Source organism: Schistocerca cancellata, chromosome 6, assembly GCF_023864275.1.
Source record: "Schistocerca cancellata isolate TAMUIC-IGC-003103 chromosome 6, iqSchCanc2.1, whole genome shotgun sequence".
NCBI lineage: Eukaryota > Metazoa > Arthropoda > Insecta > Orthoptera > Acrididae > Schistocerca > Schistocerca cancellata.
Genome location: NC_064631.1, coordinates 618,596,830 through 618,624,155, shown reverse-complemented (window position 1 = coordinate 618,624,155; position 27,326 = coordinate 618,596,830). Strand labels below are relative to the sequence as shown.

Here is a 27,326-nt window from a genome sequence, read left to right as displayed (position 1 = left end):
CCGGCCGCACCTGCTACAAATTTTGTCTAAGTCATCTTGTATGTACATTCACTCTACTGCAACACCTTACCGTTCACCACAGCATCATCAGCAGACAACGGCCAACAACACTCTGTTCGTCATATCATGGTTGTATATATAGAGCAACAGCGGTCACCCCTTAGGGACTCTTGACGGTACCCTCGTCTCTGATGAACATTCGCCGTCGATGACAAGATACTGGGTTGTGTAACTTAATTCATCAAGTGTAACAATTCCTTTACTATAATGGAGCATGTTCACATCATTATTACTCCTCCCAACTGTGCAAGCAACAAGCATTCTAAAGCTTAATATGGTACCTGTAATTTTCCTATCTGGAGATTATGGTAGGGCCATTAACCCTCACCTACACAGCACGACGGTCACATACTGAATTATTTTGCTACTCTTCTTTACGATTTGCCATTCGGTTGCATATTGATAATTGGCATTGTACTGGTTACCTTTCCATAGCTGCCGCTTTCTTCCGGCAAGGTGGGACGATCTAGGAAGACTAAAAACAGGCCAAAATGCAGTATATAGAGATCGTCAATCGAGAACCGGAGCAAAGTTTGACCCAAAAGCAAAGTTCACCCTGACGTACTTCGAAAGCAGCACCTAGGATGATTTCCAGCTGACAGCAGAAATTATGTGAGTGAGAAGACTGAATTAATCTATTACATGAAAAAACAGCTAGTAAAACGTGGCTGAATGTACCTCTAGAAGGGGACTTCAGGTGTCCTTCATACGTATGCCCATGTGTACCTGTGCACGGTTGTCATTATAAGGTGTGAATGAACCAAGGGATTCAATAAAGGCGATACTAACTGGCTCCTTTCAAGATCCATGGTTGGATGGTTCAAATGGCTCTAAGCACTAAAGGACTTAACATCTGAGGTCATCAGACCCCTAGACTTAGAACTACTTAAACCTAACTAACCGAAGGATATCACACACATCCATGCCCGAGGCAGGATACGAACGTGCAACCGTAGCAGCGGTGCGGTTCCTAACTGAAGCGCCTAGAACCGCTCGGCCTCAGCGGCCAGCGATCCATGGTTTGAATAGCACCCAAATAGAGTGATAAGCTGGTGTGGTCATTCATTCTGGTAATTGACTGGAATAACTAGTAATAGCTTGAGGTTACCAGCCTCGTCTGTGGTTTACACTTACATTAAGTGGATCCCACTACTCAAGTTATAAACCAGAGTCATTGCTCTTGAGAACGTTCATGTAAACACCTGAAGCGTGTACTAACACCATATTTGCATCCTTAGCTCGACATCTAGGTCAGTTTATTCCCACCATAGGCCTAAAAAGCACCTGCTTGACCATCATCGCCATGATAAACCTGCATATAGCTTCTCGCGTGCCAAAGACACCTGACCTGAAATCATACATCACCACCCGTGTGGTAGTAAGATTCAAAATGACTGTGTTATGACCCGTGTCGGTCTACGAAAGTTTGTTGAATATGCAGGGTCGTTGCTATGATGATGCACATTACTGATTCACACTTTCCTCTCATCTTGTAAAACGTCAATAGAATCCAGTATTAAGATCAATTCACCCAGACTGGTTTCTGATATAATGATAAGACTTTCCCTTAATTCAGTATGCTAATTGGCCTTAGGTCTACGTAACACACCTCTGTTTCAAATTGCCTCTTCCCAATATTTGGCTCTATTGCTGGACATCTCGATTTCCTTCGTTTGTGCTGTATCAGGACAGACTGAATACTTCCCTTCAAAGTCTGTCCCGAAAATCCTAGGACCAATATATTGCAAGTAGAAAAGGCTCGAAATATTCATTAATCTCACAAGATTCTTCTGCGTCAGTAGGCTACTTATGTGTGTCCTCTGACGAATCTGATCCTCGCCATGAATGTAGCAGTACATTTCGAAACTACTGGATCTATGAATCGCTTATGAGGTAATAATACGTATTAGAATTTTTTTAGCGGTTAAGACGTTAGAATTTTGCAGCACCTTTTCTATATGTTTGTTCGAATCGAACCTAAGGTGCGGGCTTCTAACGAAACTGTTTTGTTGTATTGTAGCTCGCGACAGACCGACACATTCCGTCAGTGTCAAGTGCGAATGACTCCATATCCCACACTTTTTCTCACTCATAATCAATTTCCTCTTTAACTTGTTTTATGTTTTCCGAAATAGCATTGATCCGTTAATGCTTTAGGTTCTGTCTGGACTCTCCATACACTGGCTTATTATTAAACCTAAACGTCAGTCAAGACGATATTCAATGTTTATTTTAATTTATTTTTAGTTTTTCTATTTGATACAATTTAAGTTGTTCGTTAGCTTTTCCTCCCCATTCAATATATTTTGTGGTAATTATTTCATCAGTTTGTTTGTCTTTCTCAGAAGTCAGTTTAGAAATCTCCTAGGCCAGATGACACCTATGTGAATAGTATTGCTGCCCTCGTCAAAATAAATACTGTTTATTTAATCTCTAGACTGTTTTGGCCACCCCTCTCGGTGCTATGGTAACTTCAGCAACCTCATCTGTCATCGTAATTTGCGTCGATGAAGTTGCGTCTGCGTGATACGTTTCTGGAATCTGATCGACGAGTTCAATTATCTGAACCGATAATTCGTCCATATCTGTGTTATAATCAGTATTACTTGATTCGTATGCAACCGCATTTTGCTATTTGTCAATACTTGCCACACTCATTAACAATAGGTAGAACCAAAATCTTGTTTTTATTTTTCTTAAATTAATTTCTATAATTTTATCTTAAATATATATACAGGTTTTTTCGCCTAATGTAGCGCAAGAGTCTGTTAGCGTTCTGTATTTCCGAACATTTACAGTCCATTATGTCCCTTTAAAATGCTTTAAGTAATAAGTGTAACTACACTGAGAGCTATCAATTCCAGTAGCTAAATTTTCGATGCTGATTGAGGTATTAATTTGACTAGCTGAATTTTCTATAGTGATAGTACTAGAGAACATTCAGATACAAGCAGAGTACGGTGCATGGCTAATTTTTCATTTCGAACTTCGTTTGGCTCGCTCCACCACCGATGAGCCCGTCTTAGAAATTTATAAATTTATTTGTCTACCCTGTTTCTGTTTTATGTCAGAGAATAGTTTCATGACATTATTCTTATTCTCCATCATGCAAAATCTTTCCCCATTAATTAAAAAGAAAACGATATTTCTAATTAAAAATATTTTTAATTTTCACATTTTATAACATTTTTCATTGCTTAATAGATGAAGAATTAACGAAATACTGAAACTTGTATTTACTGATCACCATTTCCAATACTTCTGCCTCTTCCCATTACATCACATTATATGAATGCATAATAAATAGGTTCACGAAATCACATCTTTGTCAAAATGAAAAAAGGCAAAAGAGATGATTACGCTCACGGAGATGAAATTTTGTTGTTGTAATTCTCAAGGCAGCTATTACAGACTGTTTACAAAACAGTAGCAAATTACACCGACGTTGTTTCTACTCCACCTGAACCTAGTGTCTTGCATAAAATGAAATATAATATCAGTATTTATTTTGTAATGCTCAGCAAGTCGTACTGACATTTAATTTCCTTAACTTCAGTCTACAGAATGGCGCATTATTTGCCCGTAACAACTAACAGCGTATTACAGGATCATAGTATGATGGACTACTGATGATTAACTAAGCATTATTTCGTCAGATCACGGCAGCGAGTAAACGTATTGCAGAGATGTAATTAAGCACGCCACGTCTTTGTCGCAGCAGATATACGTAACTTGAACAGAGACATTGATTATTCGTTCATAAAACATAGTAATTTACGTAATTTTAGACTCAGACACTGCAGTAGCTTTATAATGCACGAAGGGATGAAATTAACTGAAAGCTAAATGATGACATAGGGTATATCAAAATGAAAAACAGCCTACGCAGAGAAATGACATCCTTTAAGAAATATGCAGCGGATGCTGACCAGTACACACAAAATCCTATTAAGAGTCAATCGAAACGATTAGTATTAAGTCCGAAACATGGCATATTGCATACATTGTGAATCTTTGTGTAGTAAAAGTACTAAGAAATGGGGACCCTTATGACCTTTTTCCATTCGCTTGGCTCCTGCTTCAGACGCAATGTCAGCATTCTTACTAAACAACGCTTATATTAAAACTGTTTTCCAGAATTTAAAAATACATAATGCGTTTCTTGAATCGCAAGTTTTAGTACACTGTACATCATTCAAAAATATTTGTTTTGGCATAAAATGGAAAACGGTTCTGCTAATTAAGTGTGCAGGGAAACTTATTTAGTAGAAATAATTATTCTGTAAAATCATTCTTGTTGTGTTATGATGGTTCTATGTCACAACAAAACTCCGAAAGTTGTATCTGTCTAGTTCAATTTCAAAATCATTATTTATTTACATTAAATTTTGCCAATAAAATTTAATTTAATATAACGAGCAAATTATAGCAGTAGGAAGTGAATGGCGCGATCTTCTTACCAAAATCTATAATACAGTGACAGTTCTTAAAACAGTTAGTTCGTTTCGTTCATGTTCCATGGATCAATTTGCACGATAAATCGTCACGACGGGGAAAAAGTCATTTTACATTCACATTGCAAATTAATTTGTATATCTATTTGTACTCTCAACATCACCATATAATTATTTTTTTCTTGAAATGAACACAAGATATAGAGATTGAGTTAGCAATTCCTACCCACCACCTTTTACACATTCAAACACACAAATTCTTTTACGGAAAAGGAATTGTGAAGGAGAAACTTACTCAATTTATTTTCTAATTTTACCTTGCTGTCTGTTAGACATTTTATATCACTGGGTAATTGGTTAAAAGTTTTTGTTGCAGCGTTGTGCTCCGCTTTCTGTGCTAAAGACAACCTTAATGTTGAGTAATGAATGTCATTTTATGTTTCAGTTTTGTAATTTTGTACCTCATTATTCCTTTTGAACTATAGCGGAGTATTTGCAACAAACTTCATGAGGGTACAAGTATACTACGAAGCAGTAGTCAAAATGCCCAACACATTAAATAGGTGTCTACAAGATGATCGCGGCTGAGCACTACATATTATTCTTACAGCACGGTTTTTGCCAAGGAAAACATTCTTTCTTGAGGATGAGATACCCAAGAACATTATTCCATATGACATTACTGAATGAATATAATCAAAATATGTCAATTTTATGGTTTCTCTCTCCCCAAAATTTGATATGATTCTAAGTGAAAATCTGGCTTAACTAAGTTGTGTTTGTCAGTTTGAATTCTCTTCAATATAGTCACATTATCAGCTCAAAACGAACACGTGAGTTCAACTGTGTCGTAACAGTTTCTACCAACTGTATTACTTGCTATTAAGCATAAAACGAATTATATGAAGCACAACGTTTCCTGAAAATCGTTGACGTCATGTTAACCTGGTTTTTTCAATATATACACAGAGACGCCTTTGTATTCAAACCAACGTTCGTACATGCCTGGAGTTTCAAGGTAAGGAGAGTACTGTTGATGAACTATCTGAGCAGAGGAACAGCTATACTTCTCACAATTCTTACGTAACTTCAGGCCCCAAAGTTTTCGAACAGCTCGGAATTGTACCCACGGTCTTATTAGAAGTCATTTGTATCCTCTGAGTTTTATATGATTTTGTGGATCATATACGTATACAGACACTGCGTCCACAAGGAGAGTTTTATTTTGAAATTCATTTGGAAATGGAGAATGTTTTCAACTATTTTGATATGCATACCTGTGTGTTTGTGTGTGTGTGTGTGTGTGTGTGTGTGTGTGTGTGTGTGTGTGTGTGCTTGCTTATGCGTGTAATTTACTATGTGTGTCTATATGTGGATCTATTTGTGTGTAGGGTATTATGCACAGACGTGAGAAATCATCTGCTATTCCCAGATGTCTACCTTCATTCATCGCTCATGCTGTACAGGACAGCAAAGTAGCTGTACGAAGCATTCAGTATCTGAAAAGCAAAACAGATCTTATCAGTTCTCTTTTAAACGCATTAGAGAAACTATAGGCTATACGTAAGCACGATTTGATCTTACTTCAATGTAATTTTTACTAGCAACGATCTTGATAAGAATTAGAGTAGCAGATATGCATAGGAAGGTGTTCCTGAGAAAACATCATGTGTTAGGTATATATTAATTTGAGATGTCTACATGTGTTCTTTTTAGTGTTCGATGGTTGGATGTAACGTACGGGACTGTGTATCCTAGCCGTCTCTGCGATTTGATTTTGAGCTGCCAATGGGAAATGTTTCACATTATCGGATATCTTACTAACAGATCTGTTAAATTTATGTGTAATTCTTATGATATAGGATTATCTGTTAAAACTATGAAACAAATCAATATGATTTGAGATAAGTTAACAAACAATATCAGGAGCTAATATAACGGCTCTTAAGCCCATTTTTGAAGTACACTTCGAGTGTTTTGCTGGGCCAATCGTTCTTTCATTTTTATATAAATCTTACGCAGCGATACTTGCTAACATCTTCATGTGAATGCTGGGGAATGATGTAATGGTCCTCTGTGGTGACCTGTTAAGCTATTGTCTGTAACCTGCAATGGCATAAGTTGTGATTAGCTCTACTGGGTATGGGTAATGCCATTATTGAGATGGCTGGTGTGTAAAGATTCCGCCACCATCAGAACCCAGTGGACCGAGATCCGCATTGTATTGCTGTGTCACAACTGTTGCCAGTTTTATACCTTTATCTCTTTGGAATTCACACAATACATCTTTCTACACGGAGCATATAACTGGTGTACAACATGGGCAGGAATTATTAGACCATCGAGGAGGTACCAGATTCCAACCTGGAATGAATAAACCAAAGGTAAGGTAAGATTAAATGTTATTACTACACGCATTCCCTATCTGCAGCACTGTGTTTAATTGTTTTTATGAAGCACAAGTTAATTCCTATACAGATGATTTACGTTGAAAATCTGCGCATTGAACTGAACATTGAGAAGGAGACAGCACCAACACAGCAAAATAACGCATACATCTTCTCGCCAATATTGTAAGGCGTCACTATAATAAAATCTATGGATCACAAAGTCTGGCACGTCAGTTGCTGATGGAGATCCAAGAACAAATGTCACATTCCGATAACCCTTCTCTCTAGACAGGCTCTTATATCTGCTTCTGCATACCAATCACAAGCTCGAACCTCACTCCACACTACTTTAGCATTTTTTACTCATATTTTGCAATCGTAATAAATTCCAACAGATGCCATCAAAGGCCCGAAATTTTCGTGGGCACTACAGGATGTCGTCAGATTTCATGGCGCAAGCAGGGAGCTGGAATTTCTGCTAGATAGCAGTCTTCCGCAGATTTAGAAAGGGCAGTTTTCCTCATATCCAAGCCCGCCGTTTTCTATCGGTCTCTCCCTCTCGCCGCTTTCAACGTCACACAGCACCCGACATTAAAATAGTTGTCTTCGATCTACTTGCTCCATTCCACTGCGACTCTTAGCAGTGAAGAAAAAGCATTCCGGCTCTAGGATCACATTCACCTTCACGCTGTTGTCTCAGAGCATCAAAAACAAGGTATTAGACATTGCTAAGATAGAATTCGCTTTGTCACATTCAGCCCAAGTCAAATTTCTACGGCATATTTCAGAGTAGAAACCCAGATAGGAAAGAACGGATAGAATATCTCAGTTATTTTATAGTCCGTGGCATGGCATGCATAAAGGAACGACGGCATGGCTGGGTGTGGGCGGCGGTTCTCATCCAAAAATGGAAGAAGGTGCAGCGAGAAAATAACGTTTTTATTATATAAGAAACTATCAGCCTCGATTGCGGTAATGAAACCAATCTTTACCTCGGTTTCAACCCAAATAATTGAGCCTTCTTCAGAAGATGTACCTGAATCTATAATTTGTCTAACATGGCATGGTCTAGAAATAAAACTAAAACATACTGAATAAGCGTAGTCACATTTCAGAAATGCAGTACGTAAGTACTAAGTGAATACCAATACTTAGGGGCTCCGGAAAGGCTCAAAATCATGAAAAGTTCAATTTTTACTTTTTTGCGTTTTCTGAATCTGCAGACTATTACCTTTTAATAGATATATAATTTATTCAATTCCGAAGACTACAACTATTTTCAAATTTTTTTTTTTCAAATGTGTTCTACATGGGCGTGACCCACTGTGGCGCTGTTAAACTGCTGTCAAATGGTGTTATTATTAACGTCCGTGTTCATCAGGTACATTTTAGTGATGTGAGATAAAGTATGTGTTGTGGCTAACCTGTGATGGTTCAATATATATCGCTGGTGTGATTGTCGATTGTTTCATGTTTATTTACTTGTCGTTATCTCGAAAACATTCGTAATTAATTCTGTTTCTTGAGTCTCTGTTTTGTTGAAGTATAATAATGAGGAAAAGTAAAGTTGCTGTTGCGACTTTCAATGATGGCAACATTGTAAGGTGCAAGGTATTTAGAAATATGGGAATGAAGATAGGTTCTAACATGGTACGAGCGATGCTTGCTTTAGACAAGGAACGCCTTCGGGCTGCAGACAGGGCTGTAAAGAGTCTAGAAATACAAGCAAGAGTAAACAGGAGGAGGAACAAGAGGAAGCCGGAGGAGGAGTTTGCTGAGGATGGAGATAATCCATCCTATGGACCTGGAATGCACTAAAACGTTAATCCAATCTTTGTCGCTCGATTCCCAAAACTTTTATTTTCCATACTAATTACATGTTTTCTAAGGATCTTCCAAATATATTTGTTTCAAACTTTCAGTAAATGTTACACAGTACCTTCTGCATAATTTAACTCAGCCTTTTTCCAAAAAACTGTATATTTTTGAATATATAAATAAAAAATTGCAAAAAAATGTTGTGAATTTTCATTACAATTGAAAAAAATCATCTTTAATAACTGAACTAAAATTTTGTAAAATCCCTCTTTTACGTTGTAGCCCATATTCCAATAAATAATCTGTAAAAAGTTCAACTTCCTACCTCAAATACTTTGTGAGGAAAGATGTAATTTATAAGCGTTATTTTAACATTGCAAGTATAGGGCGTTCCGGAGCCCCTTAACTTAAGCCCTGGCGTGCGCCTCGCCTCCACGGACGCTGTGCGGTGCTTAACCCGGAAAAGACACAGAGGAAAATTTTCTGGGCACTTGACATGGGAAAACGGCATGTTCTTCACAGGGAGTAATTAAAAAGAAATAAAAGATAGCTACTAATTGCCCATGTGCATGTCATCAATGGAAAAGGATGAAGTCGCCTCTGGATTGCAACTACAAATAAATGTAAAGGGAATTAAATTCCAAAAAGGTCGAGACGGACCAGCTAAACTTCATCTTGTCACCTGAGGATCCATTTCCCCGTGAAACTAAGCAGGGCTATATAACACGCTGCCAATCAACACGGCGGGGAACATTGCGCATGTCTTACTGAGACCATGACTGTCAAAGATAAAAGACCAACGCCGTTATGTCTTAAAACAAATAACTTATAGAAAGGCTGAAAATCTTAAACATAAAGCCTCTGCACCAGGTTATGACTAAAATGTATGGATTTATGTAAGTTCGAACACTCTACCGCGACTTACATATTAGAATATATCGGCCCTTTCACAACGAATGCTGCATAACGCACCCATTGTTATTAATGAAAGATGACACAGGACATAAAGCAGCGAAACTGTAGTATGTAAACGTCATAATGCAATAATCTCGGTTGACTAGTACACAGATGGTCGAGTAGGTGCTTTTATCAGTTGATGTAGATATACTTCATAATGCTGACACGCACTGAATGAAGAATATAACAAGATTAATTTTTTATCTTGTTACTAAAAATAACGGGTGAGTGAACGAACAACGCTTCATCGCCATGTAATAGCAAATGACCTACAAAGGTCAAATTATGTTTTACGTGTAAAAGATATGGTAATTGCGTGAACGGACGTGCAACGCCCTTTCATTGCCCTTACAGTCTATCGACCGACAAAGGTCGATTTCACTACGCGCTACAAAAGAGAATTATTGCCTCTTATATTAAAGGCTATTGTTAAATAGATGTGATATGATAAAACGTGCTTAACCCGGAAAAGACACATAGGAAAATTTTATGGGCACTTGACATGGGAAAACGGCATGTTCTTCACAGGGAATAATTAAAAAGAAATAAAAGATAGCTACTAATTGCCCATGTGCATGTCATCAATGGAAAAGGATGAAGTCGCCTCTGGATTGCAACTACAAATAAATGTAAAGGGAATTAAATTCCAAAAAGGTCGAGACGGACCAGCTAAACTTTATCTTGCCACCTGAGGATCCATTTCCCCGTGAAACTAAGCAGGGCTATATAACACGCTGCCAATCAACACGGCGGGGAACATTGCGCATGTCTTACTGAGACCATGACTGTCAAAGATAAAAGACCAACGCCGTTATGTCTTAAAACAAATAACTTATAGAAAGGCTGAAAATCTTAAACATAAAGCCTCTGCACCAGGTTATGACTAAAATGTATGGATTTATGTAAGTTCGAACACTCTACCGCGACTTACATATTAGAATATATCGGCCCTTTCACAACGAATGCTGCATAACGCACCCATTGTTATTAATGAAAGATGACACAGGACATAAAGCAGCGAAACTGTAGTATGTAAACGTCATAATGCAATAATCTCGGTTGACTAGTACACAGATGGTCGAGTAGGTGCTTTTATCAGTTGATGTAGATATACTTCATAATGCTGACACGCACTGAATGAAGAATATAACAAGATTATTTTTTTATCTTGTTACTAAAAATAACGGGTGAGTGAACGAACAACGCTTCATCGCCATGTAATAGCAAATGACCTACAAAGGTCAAATTATGTTTTACGTGTAAAAGATATGGTAACTGCGTGAACGGACGTGCAACGCCCTTTCATTGCCCTTACAGTCTATCGACCGACAAAGGTCGATTTCACTACGCGCTACAAAAGAGAATTATTGCCTCTTATATTAAAGGCTATTGTTAAATAGATGTGATATGATAAAACGTGCTTAACCCGGAAAAGACACATAGGAAAATTTTATGGGCACTTGACATGGGAAAACGGCATGTTCTTCACAGGGAATAATTAAAAAGAAATAAAAGATAGCTACTAATTGCCCATGTGCATGTCATAAATGGAAAAGGATGAAGTCGTCTCTGGATTGCAACTACAAATAAATATAAATGGAATTAAATCCCAAAAAGGTCGAGACGGACCAGCTAAATTTCATCTTGTCACCTGAGGATCCATTTCCCTGCCATGCTGATTTTCTGCACGTTATCTAGTCCTACTTAGTTTCACGTGAGCTCCGGAGGGCCACCGCACGGCGTCCATGGAAACCCGGCGCACGCCAGAGCTTAAGTCTTGGTGTTGACTTAGTACTTATGTATCGCATTTTTTAAAATGTGACTACTCTTATTCACGCTGTTTTAGTTTTGTTTCTAGACCATGTCCTCTTAGACATACACTCCTGGAAATGGAAAAAAGAACACATTGACACCGGTGTGTCAGACCCACCATACTTGCTCCGGACACTGCGAGAGGGCTGTACAAGCAATGATCACACGCACGGCACAGCGGATACACCAGGAACCGCGGTGTTGGCCGTCGAATGGCGCTAGCTGCGCAGCATTTGTGCACCGCCGCCGTCAGTGTCAGCCAGTTTGCGGTGGCATACGGAGCTCCATCGCAGTCTTTAACACTGGTAGCATGCCGCGACAGCGTGGACGTGAACCGTATGTGCAGTTGACGGACTTTGAGCGAGGGCGTATAGTGGGCATGCGGGAGGCCGGATGGACGTACCGCCGAATTGCTCAACACGTGGGGCGTGAGGTCTCCACAGTACATCGATGTTGTCGCCAGTGGTCGCCGGAAGGTGCACGTGCCCGTCGACCTGGAACCGGACCGCAGCGACGCACGGATGCACGCCAAGACCGTAGGATCCTACGCAGTGCCGTAGGGGACCGCACCGCCACTTCCCAGCAAATTAGGGACACTGTTGCTCCTGGGGTATCGGCGAGGACCATTCGCAACCGTCTCCATGAAGCTGGGCTACGGTCCCGCACACCGTTAGGCCGTCTTCCGCTCACGCCCCAACATCGTGCAGCCCGCCTCCAGTGGTGACGCGACAGGCGTGAATGGAGGGACGATTGGAGACGTGTCGTCTTCAGCGATGAGAGTCGCTTCTGCCTTGGTGCCAATGATGGTCGTATGCGTGTTTGGCGCCGTGCAGGTGAGCGCCACAATCAGGACTGCATACGAACAAGGCACACAGGGCCAACACCCGGCATCATGGTGTGGGGAGCGATCTCCTACACTGGCCGTACACCACTGGTGATCGTCGAGGGGACACTGAATAGTGCACGGTACATCCAAACCGTCATCGAACCCATCGTTCTACCATTCCTAGCCCGGCAAGGGAACTTGCTGTTCCAACAGGACAATGCACGTCCGCATGTATCCCATGCCACCCAACGTGCTCAGCAAGATCTCCGGATCTGTCCCCCATTGAGCATGTTTGGGACTGGATGAAGCGTCGTCTCACGCGGTCTGCACGTCCAGCACGAACGCTAGTCCAACTGAGGCGCCAGGTGGAAATGGCATGGCAAGCCGTTCCACAGGACTACATCCAGCATCTCTACGATCGTCTCCATGGGAGAATAGCAGCCTGCATTGCTGCTAAAGGTGGATATACACTGTACTAGTGCCGACATTGTGCATGCTCTGTTGCCTGTGTCTATGTGCCTGTGGTTCTGTCAATGTGATCATGTGATGTATCTGACCACAGGAATGTGTCAATAAAGTTTCCCCTTCCTGGGACAATGAATTCACGGTGTTCTTATTTCAATTTCCAGGAGTGTAGATCCAGGTATATCTTCTGAAGAAGGCTCAATTATTTGAGCTGACATCTAGGTAAACGTTGGCTTCGTTACCGCAATCAAGGCTGGTAGTTTCTCATATATTTGATTATCACGATTGCTGACTGGGCTGCAATGTTGAAAGTACAAAAACGTTTTTACTTTTGTTTAATTACTATCATGGCACTTATGGCATTTAGGAAGTGCAAGAGAAGACGGCGGGCGACGGGAATGCACCGACACAGCGTCTCTGGTTCCTTATCGTACGCTCCGCTGCCCTGCGGCTGCGTTGCAAAAAGCTCATACTCCGCTGTGAAAGTGTGGGCGGTTCTGCTGCGGTAATTTCGTACCCGTGCTGGTAGAAATCCTGCTTTTAAGCCTCGGCGGAACCTTTGCGACACTCTCAAGAAGCGGCAAAGTCCGGAGTTGAGCAAAATACGGCTGCTTCTTCTGCACGGCACTCGCCATCACAGACTGGGCGTCACGTAACTGCCCCAACAGCTCTGTGATGATGGGCTGCGTCACTCTGGTTTAAATGATGCAGCTCCCTGCTGACGTCACAGTAGCTGCTGTTTGTGTACGCCGTGCTGAAAGACCTGGAAATGAGTTAAAGAGCGATTGTTTTAACTGGTACCGGACCGTGGCCGAAGCATTTCGTGGGTGCTGTCCCTGCGTCGGTACATGCGGTGTGATGACGCAAGGACCATCGCCTCTGCCGATCACGCAGTTCAGTGGTCAGCACCAGCAGATTCTGGCTGTGGGGTGATTACTGATCTGGCTCCGTCTCATGCTCCAAGTTTTGTTTTATTTTCAGTCCCTTTCGGTTCCTCCTTCCTAATAAGATATCCGTCCTCGGATTCAACTGAAAGTTTTGCTGTAGCATGGCCACTAATTCGTTTACTAGTCTTTACACTTTACAATTTTAACTTTCCTCGTAGTGACGTGTGATTCTTTTTCACAACTTACACTTTTCTCTACCTTGCTAACACTTGGCTTTATGTAGTGTGTGTTTGTAAATATATCATATTGTTAATTAGCTGTTCAGGAAAACTTGATTTGCGGTAGTATTTCATTCCACCGGACTAATTTCGGAAGTTGTCCATCATCTCCAGTATCTGCATTACACAGAAGACACATACTCCCTCTAACAAGTCATGTACATTTTAAACTGAACCGTTTTATGCATACACAATTTATCATTTAATGCGTGTTGTGACAATACAAAGACATTCGCGTCTGCTGAGCACGCCGTTCAATGATCAGCTCAAGTAATCAATAGAAAAATCTCATATGAATGAAACAGTACAATATACACTGTAAGTAACTTACATCACATGTAATATCTGTCTTTTGTGTGACACATATACCTCTGATCATAGGCAACGCCCGACAACAGTCCGACGAAATAAAATATTACCAAAAAGCAGCTTTTGTTGAACAATTTACGATGCTTTTAAATTTCTACAAGCTGCAGGACACCAAACGCACAGGACACGGAGTATTGTTCATGGTTAACGGTGTCCTTTGCTCTGACTGTTACTCATTGGTGTGCCCCTTTTCGCTTCATTTTGCGGTAGGATTATCAGAATGACTTTTAGCACTACGGTCTGACTTCCTCGTATCTACTCCTCCACATATCATCATCTACAAGTCTACACTAATACTTTACTCTGGGCCAAATCCTGCCTTAATCTATAGGGAATAGAAATACCTATGCAAACAGAATGGTACGTGCACTGTACTATTATTTGATGACACTGGCTTGTGTGAACTTGGCCATTTCCGCACTGTCCTTTTGCTCCATATTCTAATATTTTAGCAACTTGGAGAAGCTTACTTACACTATTAGGAGATCATAGTAACCTAACTTTGGCCATGTTCTCAAGACATCGTGTCTGGGGAACCCGTCTGAAATCTTATAACCTGTTACTGTTTTCATTCTTTATTAATTCCTCTTTCTCTAAAAGGTTTATCCAGTGACAACATTGACCTCTTCTGCACAATAATCTAGTCAATTTCCCTATAACAAGCGCTATTTCAGCACTCCAGGAACAGTTGCTATATCAGCACCACCTGCAACTTATATAACAAGAAATTGCCTTTAATTACATCTACAAAATTTGCAACAGCTACTAGACTTCCTGACTATGCCATTTCTTGGCTTGGTCGGCTATTGTTAGTGGTTCTCCACTATCATTAACTTTGCTTCTTGAGGAACCTGAAGCTATGACATCGTATCTAACGACCTTTAAACAATCGTGTCACACCCCCGCGCTTTTGCTTTTTTGAAACAATGCTGCCTGATGTGAAAACAGGAAGCCGAACCAAGAAATACCGTTGCGACTCTCTGTTCTTTTTCTGATTTATCAGCTCCGTACCATGGCTTAAAACGACCATAACGAACTGCATAGTAACCGTTAATTACCAAATATTTCACTGGAAGGCAGGCGGGTGACGTCGTCGACATTCGACTATATTTAGACAGGTGAGCATCCCATCATTTTCAAGGCAGAACTGCAGAATGTAAGGGCTGTGCAAGGAAATTTAAAACTTCGATTTGCAGAGCAGTTCCCAAAAGGTAATTCTCTCTCTATACACACACACACACACACACACACACACACACACACTCACACAAACACACGCACGCACACACACAGACACACGCACACACACACATACATACACGGACATGCACACATACTGTTAACACTAGCGCCACCATACAAGCAAAGATCATAAGTTATCGATAGTGGAAATTACTAAGCAATGGGTGGCGTAACGTTAATTCTGTCAATGGGTTATTTGACAAGAAAGAGAGCAGGATTCCACGCAGAATTTAAAGAAAAACTTGCACCTCTATTTATCAGGTTATGTGGTAATATTTAATTTCAACTGCTTGCTTAATAAGACTATCCTAACAGATGTAAGTGCATGCCAGAATCTCCCTTATATTCCATAGGATGACCAGTGCCAGGACAGTGTTCTGCAACAGTTGATTTGCTCGTCTGTAGTAACCTTGTGCGACGTTTATACTCAATACACCCTCCTCCAACGTCCCGATAGTCTGACCAACACATGATGTGACATAACTGCAAATGAGCTATTGCACAACATTGTCTTGGGACCGGTTATAATGTTGAACGGACAGAAGTAACATGTTGTGGAGGCAAATGAAGGCAGGTAAATGTGACTCAGCTTGTGTACGATTCCTGCAGGCAATGTTTTGTAGCCTACGTCACATTTACCTATCACCGGAAATAGAAGGGCTACCTCTAGGTCCATCTGTAGTTGAAATACGAGGTGCATTCAAGTTCTAAGGCTTCCGATTTTTTTTCTAATTAACTACTCACCCGAAATCGATGAAACTGGCGTTACTTCTCGACGTAATCGCCCTGTAGAAATACACATTTTTCACAACGCTGATGCCATGATTCCATGGCAGTGGGGAAGGCTTCTTTAGGAGTCTGTTTTGACAACTGGAAAATCGCTGAGGCAATAGCAGCACAGCTGGTGAATGTGCGGCCACGGAGAGTGTCTTTCATTGTTGGAAAAAGCCAAAAGTCACTAGGAGCCAGGTCAGGTGAGTAGGGAGCATGAGGAATCACTTCAAAGTTGTTATCACGAAGAAATTGTTGCGTAACGTTAGCTCGATGTGCGAGTGCGTTGTCTTGGTGAAACAGCACACGCGCAGCCCTTCCCGGACGTTTTTATTGCAGTGCAGGAAGGAATTTGTTCTTCAAAACATTTTCGTAGGATGCACCTGTTACCTTAGTGCCCTTTGGAACGCAATGGGTAAGGATTACGCCCTCGCTGTCCCAGAACATGGACACCATCATTTTTTCAGCACTGGCGGTTACCCGAAATTTTTTTGGTGGCGGTGAATCTGTGTGCTTCCATTGAGCTGACTGGCGCTTTGTTTGTGGATTGAAAAATGGCATCCACGTCTCATCCATTGTCACAACCGACGAAAAGAAAGTCCCATTCATGCTGTCGTTGCGCACCAACATTGCTTGGCAACATGCCACACGGGCAGCCATGTGGTCGTCTGTCAGCATTCGTGGCACCCACCTGGATGACACTTTTCGCATTTTCAGGTCGTCATGCAGGATTGTGTGCACAGAACCCACAGAAATGCCAACTCTGGAGGCGGTCTGTTCAACAGTCATTCGGCGATCCCCCAAAACAATTCTCTCCACTTTCTCGATCATGTCGTCAGACTGGCTTGTGCGAGCCCGAGGCTGTTTCGGTTTGTTGTCACACGATGTTCTGCCTTCATTAAATTGTCGCACCCACGAACGCACTTTCGACACATCCATAACTCCATCACCACATGTCTCCTTCAACTGTCGATGAATTTCAATTGGTTTCACACCACGCAAATTCAGAAAATGAATGATTGCACGCTGTTCAAATAAGGAAAACGTCGCCATTTTAAGTATTTAAATAGTTCTCATTCTCGCCGCTGGCGGTAAAATTCCATCTGCCGTATGGCACGTATTGACAATGAACGCAGCCTCATTTTAAAACAATGCACATGTGTCTATCTCTTTCCAGTCCGCAGAAAAAAAATAGGAGGCCTTAGAACATGAGTGCACCTCGTATCTACTGGGGTGGAGCGAATTTAGGTGCCGAACAGTCCATCATTTGTCAGCAGTCACCTGGAGATGGCAGAAAATCTCGTAAACAATCAGTTACAATAAGATGCGCCAGCGAGGGAACTGACCCTGATGAAGGTTTCCCTGGAGAGGACGTAGAAGCTGCCGCCGGACACGATGAGCGGCCTCTGGGCGCGCGCCATCAGGATGCACAGCGACCGCCCGAACCCTGCTGAGCCCCTGGTCCAGGCGCAGCTGTAGGCGACCCGCGCCACCTCATTGCTCTGCCCGCACAGTAGACAGCACACAACAATCACAGGCATCTGTGCAGCCGTAACGCCTTAGTAGTGCGGGGGTCCAACCAGGTGCTCCAGGAACTACCTGCATTCTGACAGTATTGTATCAGATCTTACTTTCTTCCGCATATACTCTTTCGAAGTATAACTTAACTGCACTATTCCCGAGTACTTCGCTAAAGGAAAGGAAAGCGGGGTATTGTTGGCTGAGAGTCACCGAGGTGTAGGAACATTTATGTACAGTGTGAAGAAAATTCGCGCACTCAGACTTCGCAGTGAAATTCCCCACTTACCAGCAATACAAAAATGTCTATCACAAAATTTCATCCTGTGCATAATTCCGGTAGTAAATGAACTTTAAAGATTGGCCGTCTGACGATACTGTAATCACATGTACGGTAAGTAGCGGCGTACAACTGTGCTGTTGGCGAGGTGGATAGCGTTTTGGGTTAGCATGCAGGAGGTCGAGGGTTCGATTCTCCGTCGAGACATATTTGCTTTTATTTGCTACATGTAGTCTACGTGGTACCGTGTTTTGTATCTTAATCGTCATACAATGATTACGGCGGATCTTCTACAAAACATTTACGCTTACATATTATGTACACTGAAATGAAAGTACAATCGTTTTCACTGGTCAACTTTTAAACAAGCCCATTGCTCATTGTGGACGCAAATTGTTCCACACCATGCATATGCTAAATTCCAAACCCGTTTTCTGTGTAGCGTCCCCGACTAGTTCGATCGATTGGTACCGATTATTATTAGTCTAGACACGCACAGGTCCATTACATTTCCTAGTGACCTTAAATCGCCAGCAGGGCTAGCAACGTGCCTTACACATAATTTATAAAAGTATACTAAGTAAAAGTCGGAAGCATGTAGCTTAAGAAACGGTGTATACTGTAGTACTATATGGAAAACTGAAATTGGCAAATGAAAGCGAATACACCTCGACCCAGAATCGAATCCTCAAGCTCCTCGATACTAATCCAAAAGCTATCCACTGCACCAGCAGCACTGCACTACTGCTATATGTGGCAGAGACAGTTACCGTAAATGTGATTACAACGTTGCCATATTGCCTATCTTTAACGTCCACTTACTGCCGGAAACATGGGCAAGCCGAAATTTTGTGACAGGTGTCTTTGTATTGCTAGTTTGTGAATAATTGGGCTGCGAGTGCGCGAATTTCTCTTCATCCTGTATACAGACGAATCAAAAGACCGTTCTTCTTTTTATTGCTCATCATATCCTCCAAATAGGGTATGGGTGATCTAAATTTCTTCCAGAAAATAGAATTATGACAGCAGGATTGTCAGTAGTTTTGGCTGGCCTGAAGTACACATCCTATTAACTGATTTGCAAACCTTTTTGCTTTGATCTATTTTAAATAATTTTATTTTGTCTGTTTATGGATATGAGGCTGCAGGGATTGTGGGGGTCAGTCATTGTGTTTTTCCTATAAATTTTGAAAATGCATGTGTTGTTTTGTCTTGTAATATTTAGGTCTAAAATGTTGATACTTTTATTTTCCTCATTTTCCACTGTAAATTTGATTTTCTCATTTCGATTATTAAAATGATTTAGAATGTCTGTGATGTGTTTGGTATCCCCTTTCACTAACAGTAGTGTGTCATCTACATATCTCCTATAAAATTCTATCATCTTTAGGCAAGGTTCTTGGCTGTCAAATAACTTTTGTTCTAAGTGATTTATGTATATGTCAGCTATGGTACCGTATATACATGATCCCATTGCTAGGCCATCTGGTTGTTTATAAATGTTGTTACTAAAGGTACAATAGTTGTAACTTAGGGTTAACTGGAGGAGTTCCTTAAATTCGACAATCTCTGTGTATGAAAGTTCCTTGTGCTGAATAAGGTTCTTTTCTATTACTGTTAGAGCTTCTTGTATGGGTATGTTTCAGTATAGGTTGGTGATGTCAGGTGATATAAACTGTGCATCTTGGGGGGCTTTCTGGTTCCTAGATCTTTAGCTAGAATGATGCTGTTTCTTATGGGATAAGTTGCTCATATGTATACTTTTTCATCTGTATGTTATTGAGTTTTTGTGACAGGTTGTACGCTAGGCTATTCATAGAGTTGACCACGGGATAAATCGGGTTTCCATTTTTGTGAATTTTTGGCTGTGCTCTTAGGTGTGGTGCTTTTGGATTCATACATGTCAGGTATTACTTTTCAGTTTCTGTCAACAGGAAATGTGTGTTCTTTAATTGTTCCTTAATTTAATTTTGAAATTGTTTGGTTGGGTCCTTTTCAATGTGCTGAATTCTTAAGATAAATGACCTCTGTACTAAAGCATATCATAATCTGTGGAAGACCTATAATGTTATCTCTGTGGACTACCTCTAAGACTATCTTTGTAACTGTTTTGTTTATAGAAGATATTTACGATGTGTGTGATGTTAAGTGCGTGTGAGACTCTGTACAGATTGACCATTAGAAAACTGTAAGTACAAATTCTTCTAAATTTCGCCACTAACTTCACAAAAAGAATTGATACCCAACTAAAAATTAGCGTGTTTCTCATGTATTGCCGTAAAAGTCAACGAAATGTAGCAGACTCACACACACTGACAACATCAAAAGAAATGGCTTAATACCACAAAAAACTCACTTGAAAATGGGAATTATTTCTCGGAACGCGTCGTGCGAAAAGTAAAAATAGAAAAATCGTGTTTGGTAGCAGAAGATTTATTTATTTATAAACAAACCTATTGCAAACCTTTTAGCAATACTAGAAGTATTAAACTATCATAAATAATACCACATGATAATCCGGCAGGTCTGATACTAACAGGAGAGGAACAGAAGTTACTAAGCTGACTGTAGCTTTCGAGGATGAATTGGCTGGCATGCTAGTGAAAGAAACAAATTCTACAGTCAGGCAGGAGTACGATAGTACACTTTATTCAGATTTCGTAATCCATTTCAAGGAAGCGTCAGTAGAAAGGGGTCTGGAATGGGAAATACCTCGTACTGCTAGATGACGCCGCTACAATGAAGTACGTATATGTACAGCTGCATTCCCCTGGTATAAGTAACGAACCCAGATATGGAGAGAATACTTAACACTGGTACACTTATAATTCAAACATGGACGCATTAAGCAACATCCATATCAAATTGGGAAGATGAACTCGTCCAACTGTGTGTAGGAAAGCAAAAAGACATTAATACCTTTGGTGATGGAATATCCTACTTCTTAAATTACTGAACGTGGGATGCATGGTACATCGTTGCAGCACAACCGTTTCTCTCCACCATCGACAGAAGAACCTTCAAACTGTTACAAAGCTTGGTTACTGCTAAAGGTGTGGATATATGACAATGAAGCATTGCAAAAGAACGTAATATCATTAATGTAAGAAATGCTACATTAAGTGTTCGGATGTGACAAAATTTGTAAGTGGCTTTGTGGGAAAGAGTGCTCTCACAATGTGAAACTTTTGTCAATATATGCGTTAAACAGCTTTAATAATTGTGTAAAAATGAGGTGGCTGCATGAATAACAAAATAATGTGTAACAGCTCCCCAGATTGAGTGACAGTTTTTAAATATCCGGTGAACGCTAGTTTTGTAATCGACACTTTTCATGTCTGGGATACATTACCTGAGCATTCTTCCAATGAAATTGAGTCTGGTATTTGCTTCTCCCGTGACTGATTTTATGTGGTTATTTCGGTTTGTTTCTGGTCTCCTAGATATTTTATGGATGCAGTTGTTTCCAGTGATTATTCGGCAACTATACTGTCCAATTACGTACAGTCAATTACATTTGGTTACATTGAGAATACCTGCAAGCAACGGACTCGTGCAGGTCTTCCTAAATTTCGCTTCAGTTTTCTGGCTTTGTAACTACTGTGTTAATTGGGAACAGTATCCTCGAGATTCCGATATTATCCGTTAGTTTATTTGCTAATATATGCATGGTTAACTCACCCCACTGGCATACACTTTAACTTACGTTTAAATCTGAAGGCTCTGCACTGATAAGAGCCATATGTTGTGCTTTGCTTGCTGGGAACTCTATCATCTGAACTGGTCATATATTCTGGGCTAGGAGAAATGTATTTCATCAACGAAGTAGGTGGTTTACAACACCTTTAATCACTAATATTCACTAGGTAACACGTCTAAACGATATCGATCCCCTTCCATATAACAAAGAACACAGTATCAACTTGGTCGGTTGTGTCTGCTGTCTTCCGGGTCTCGTGGCCGTTCTGAGCAAGCAACGTCACAAATAGCGCAAATGTATTATATTGTAGCACTACTTAATAAGAAAATATTATATTACGGCTACGAAAAGATAGGAAGATTAATAGAAGCAGGAATTTGCTCCGCTTCATTGTTTTACAGTGGTAAATTGTCATATATGTTAATTTTTACGGTAAAGATACCGCCGGGATCTGAGGAAGTGCTTCACATTTTTCTTGTATGCAACAAAATGTTACAGTAACGCTGAGTGTGTGGTAGCCTGTCGCAGAGTCAGATAGAAGCAATGGATATCTATGTTGAGAATGTTTCTGTTTTTCTGACGTGTACTACTAGGAGCTAAAACGAAACGAAGTATTAGATACCTTGAAAGTAGCACAGAGCACTGATAAACCGATTAAGTAGACGTATATCCCAAATAGACATTTAACTCACAGATATAGTTGTTCAGTTGGAAGGTATAAACGTACCAAATAGATCCACTTTTCTGAAAGAAGCCAGCTTCTCATATTGAACTAAGTTGCTACCACGACCTATTTTGTTTAAAATGTGGTTTCACATTATTTTAATCTGTATGTACCTTGTATCGCTAAAACTGTGAAGTGTTACAACAACACGTGTCTAGATGCTGCCAGAAGCTTTAATTCAAAAGAAAGACATAAAGACGGCATCCGTCATTCTTTACAGTATTGAAATTTCCTGTAGGACTTCCGCATTGTGACCAATAGCTCACACAGCAATCTGTTAAGCAATGTTACTGGGGCAGAGAACCGTACATCCCTCACAACCTATTTTGTATTACTTGATGCAGAGTAGATTCACGTACAAATCAGTCTTGCTCTTACAGGGAAACTAAAAATATTTCCTATAAACAAGATTTGAGTTTAATACATCATGTAAGGTATATCTGAAGTATTTACATTGCAATTTGTGCACAATTCTCACACCTATAACACGTGTAGATAGGATTTCTTGATATATTTGACTACTCTTCTCTGTAATGGATGAGCTGCATAAATAAAGAATAGGGAAAATACGTGATTATCAAGTGGCTTGGATATAAAAGAGGATATTATTATTACTTACCTTTGAACTTAGATTGTCTCCGAACCAGCAGTAGCAGAAGATCTGAAGAAGTATCGACGCCATGTAGCTCAGGTACTTGGCAATTGTCTCGATAGTCAACGTATACTGTCCAAACAAACATAATATAAAAAATCACATAAGGTTTGAACGATATTCTTTACAGGAGTGCCATTGTGTGTTTACATCATACATGCAGCATGAATATACATGTTTTGCTTTTAATTCTTAAACAGAGTTCTTATTTAGTTCTTTGTTCTTTAATTTACTACCTACGTCACAATTGCAAATTTTTAGGAGGTTTCCTTTCTTGATATTATCTCAATCTTACACACTAACATTTTGATATTTCCTTAAAGTGGGTTAAACTAAATGCCAGGATGGTTCTTTCAACGAGCTCACACCTGTTTACGTGTGTCATGTGGACTGTACCCCATATACGACTTGACGGGACTCGAGCTCAACCATTCACGCTGTTCATCCCACAAATTAAGTTTTTTTAAACAAATTATATAGCAAGTTAACACCATGGTGGCGACTGTGAATATTTATTCATAATGGCAAAACCGATAAATAAAATCAGATACTGACAATTGATTCTTTGGATGACATGCAGGTCGACTCATGTTTTTTATAGTTTGTCCAACTTCGAACTTATTGCAAATGAATGATGGGTATATAACACTAAAGGGAGTTTCCTGTTATCAAGTAAGAAATCAGAAGAATGTTGTTCTTATTGTTCGGTATTTTAATTGAGTGGTACTCACCATAGCCATCTGAAATAACAGCAGACACAAGACTGACATTCCGCAAAGGCATTGGCTCAACACAATCGACCACAGCAGGCTGTCCATTTCACGAGCCACACTGAGCCATGAGCAAACAAAAAAACATCTTACCGATACACTATTGGAAAATTAAAAAATATTGAATCGATCAAAGTAATATAGTTTACTGTAAAACTATTCCCGTCTACAGATTGTAACGGCAGAAGTATGACTAAGTCTTAATAACGTTTTAACACATGTCATCTGAGAGGAACTGTGCTCATTAATACCACGTTGCGGACGTTTTCTGAACCTAGAAAGCAAATTGTACCAACACTACTTATCTTGAATAAAAAAAAAGCACTCTTATGTTCTAAAATTTATGAATCATAAATAAAACAGAATTGGAAGCGCATCTTTTTATGGCTCTGCCTGCATTATATGCCAGACAGATTCACTTCATGCAACCGTCCATCCACCATATGAATTACAGAACTGCATTGATGTATTTGTTACTTAGGTCTCCTTATTACACGAAGCTTAAAGTTACGAGGGTGATTCAAATGAAAACTTTAAATATTTTTTAAAATATTATTTATTGTGCAGAAGTGGTACAAAGCTGTATCACTTTTCAACATAACCTCCCCCACGCTCAATGCAAGTCCTCCAGCGCTTACAAAGTGCTTAAATTACTTTAGAAAAAAATTCTTTTGGTAGTCTGCGCAACCACTCATGCACCGCGTGGCGTACCTCTTCATCAGAACGGAACTTCTTTCCTCCCACTGCGTCTTTGAGTGGTCCAAACATATGGAAATCACTTGGGGGCAAGGTCTGGGTTGCTCGCTCTCTTCGTTTCCGGTTGGTAGAAGTGAACCCAGGTTTCGTCCCCAGTAACGATTGTAGCAAGGAAGACATCACCTTCTCGTTCAAAACGCCAAGGAAGATCTTCACAAGCATCAATAAGTCGTTCTCTCATTTCAGGAGTCAGCTGCCGTGGCACCCATCTTGCAGAAACTTTGTGTAACTGGAGCACCTCATGCACTATGTGGTGTATGACCCATGACAAATCTGTAAACATGCTGCAATGCCATTGAGTGTCACTCGGCGGTTTTCCTTCACTGTGGCTTCAACTGCTGCAATTTTCTGTGGAGTCAGAACTTGTTGTGCCATGCCTGGACGAGGAGCATCTTCCACTGAAGTCATACCATTTGCGAACTTCCTGTTCCATTCATAGACTTGCTGCTGTGTCAAACATGCACCACAGTAATGAACCATCATACGTCGATGAATTTCAATAGGTTTCACACCTTAACTACGGAAAAACCGAATAACAGAACTCTGTTCTTCCCTGGTGCAAGTTGCAACTGGGGCGGCCATCTTTATACTGATATTGCGACGGTATCTGTGCATCTGCACTATGCTGCCACCTACAGGCCATTCGGCACGCTGTTTGTAGCACGCTTACCAACTTACAGGAAATTTCGATTTGTTATTACAAATTTAAGGTTTTCATTTGACTCATCCTCGTATTTGAACCATGGAAAACGATGCAAACTCGTTCAGTAAGCACCTTAACAAACAGCATAACTGTCTGTGTCAGGCACATGGTCTCTACAGCTGGGTAAATGTCGTTCCTACGCCTTTGCGTTACCATCTTTGGTGAAAGGCTTACATTGTGACGCTGCGTGCATTAAGATGCAACCTGTGCATCTTCCGTTAGGTCATTGTGTCTTTCCTCGTCGCGTGCAGACCTTGAAGTCACTTCCTTAAAAATGCCAGTCGTATATATATTTAACGCTAATTACAGTAATTATTACGCATTACTCTCGAACATGTAGCTCATTAAATTCCTTTCTTTTCCAGTTTTTCCTTGCAATTCGTAGTATGAATTTTCCTTTGCTCTCCGGGGCACCATTAGGTTTTAAAAGACTTTTTTAACAATAGCTTATGTCTCAGTGACATAGCTCCACACACGCTGCAGACTTTCCTTTTCAGGAACATCAGAAACATTTTGGTAAACTGTGTTAAGTTTTATCAAAAGGATCTCCGTTATTTCTCATTATATTTTTTCTGCTGAACAGCAGCAAGCGATTCGGCTTGTCTCTATTCATCCTACATGATAATTAATTCAACTAAAAGGAGGCAGGATCTAGCAATACAAGCTTCAGAAAGTAAATATGTGACTGGAATAGACTGCATGTACTGACTTATTATCTTAAGTAGAATTATTACATGTAACCTGATGGTAGGTATATTAGTAGCTTTTCTGAGAGAGCTTGAGAATTGCATACATAATGGTCTCATCAAAGGTGATTTAGGGCGCGGCAGAAAAATGTGGGCCCTTTTATGCAACTAGAACACAGGCACTCGTGGAACCAGTGCCAGCCATATCATAGGTGTAGAGCGAAGCATCGTCAGGCTACAAGTTCCGTACCCAGGCGCCTCTCTGGCAACCCGCATCTATTGTTTCATTTTATGGGATGTTTCCAGTCTGTCCAGCCTAGCCGACAGCTGTATTTAGGAAGAAAGAACGTGTCAGCGTGAGGGTGGAGCACTGCCTTTACTAAGAATAGTGCCTTCAGTTGTCCAAAGAACATGAAGATGCTACGGAATTAGTGTCTATTCTTCGGCACACATGTTTAACTGCCCCGAGACCTGAGAAGTGAGGCTAGCTATGGTGAAACTGCAAAATGATAAAATTCGTGTGACATCTTGAGATCAGATAACATACAGGTAAATTTTCTAGGAAAAGAGTGGTGGATCGAGAAATCATTGGACTGTTTTAACATTTTACTGAAGAAGCTATTACGGTATTTGCGTAATGTTTAATATTGTAGTAGGATACGATTTTGTTCTGAATGTGTTGTCAAGGACTGTGGAGGTTCTCGAACGAGGAGAGGGAACGGGCTGTGATGGGAGACGAGGAGGACGAGCTGTGGGTGGGCACACCACTGGAGTTGTAAATGGCCAAGATCATCGAGTTACAGTGGGCAAATCGCTTTCACTGTTGACAGGGGAATTAATTAAGGACCACTTGATAGGAAGAGATCCAACTGGGGTCTCCCAGGGGAAGAGAGGGGAAGGACAAAAAAGTATGGCTTCCACTCAAATCGAGATCGTACTAGAAGCAGGGACAACAGAACTGTTGATTTCTACAGTGGATGTTAGTGCCAGTGTCCTCATTATTGGTCGTATTCGTGCTATGCCACATGCAATGATCATTTTTGCCTACAGCAGTTATCACATAAAGGACCCCCTCCCTGCATTACATCGATGCAGACACACATTCCTTACTTATGAAAGGTTTACACTGTAGACAGCCTGTACCTCAACGCAGTACTGTGCTAAAACGGACTCTGCTGATTACCATATTTTTGTTCTCCTTGTAAGAA

At 40.6% G+C, this 27,326-nt stretch overlaps 1 protein-coding gene across 1 annotated transcript in view; it reads right to left on the bottom strand.

The window, feature by feature from the left end:
• Positions 1-5,956: 5,956 nt before the first annotated feature.
• LOC126088453 (odorant receptor 4-like) overlaps positions 5,957-27,326 on the bottom strand; it is a 65,257-nt gene continuing 43,887 nt past the window's right edge. Inside the window, exons 3-6 of the mRNA XM_049906595.1 lie at positions 24,067-24,073; positions 23,171-23,275; positions 17,676-17,831; positions 5,957-6,013 (exon numbers count right to left, since the gene is read on the bottom strand). Of these exons, the coding sequence (XP_049762552.1) occupies positions 5,957-6,013; positions 17,676-17,831; positions 23,171-23,275; positions 24,067-24,073 (325 nt within the window). The remainder of the gene's footprint in view (positions 6,014-17,675; positions 17,832-23,170; positions 23,276-24,066; positions 24,074-27,326) is intronic.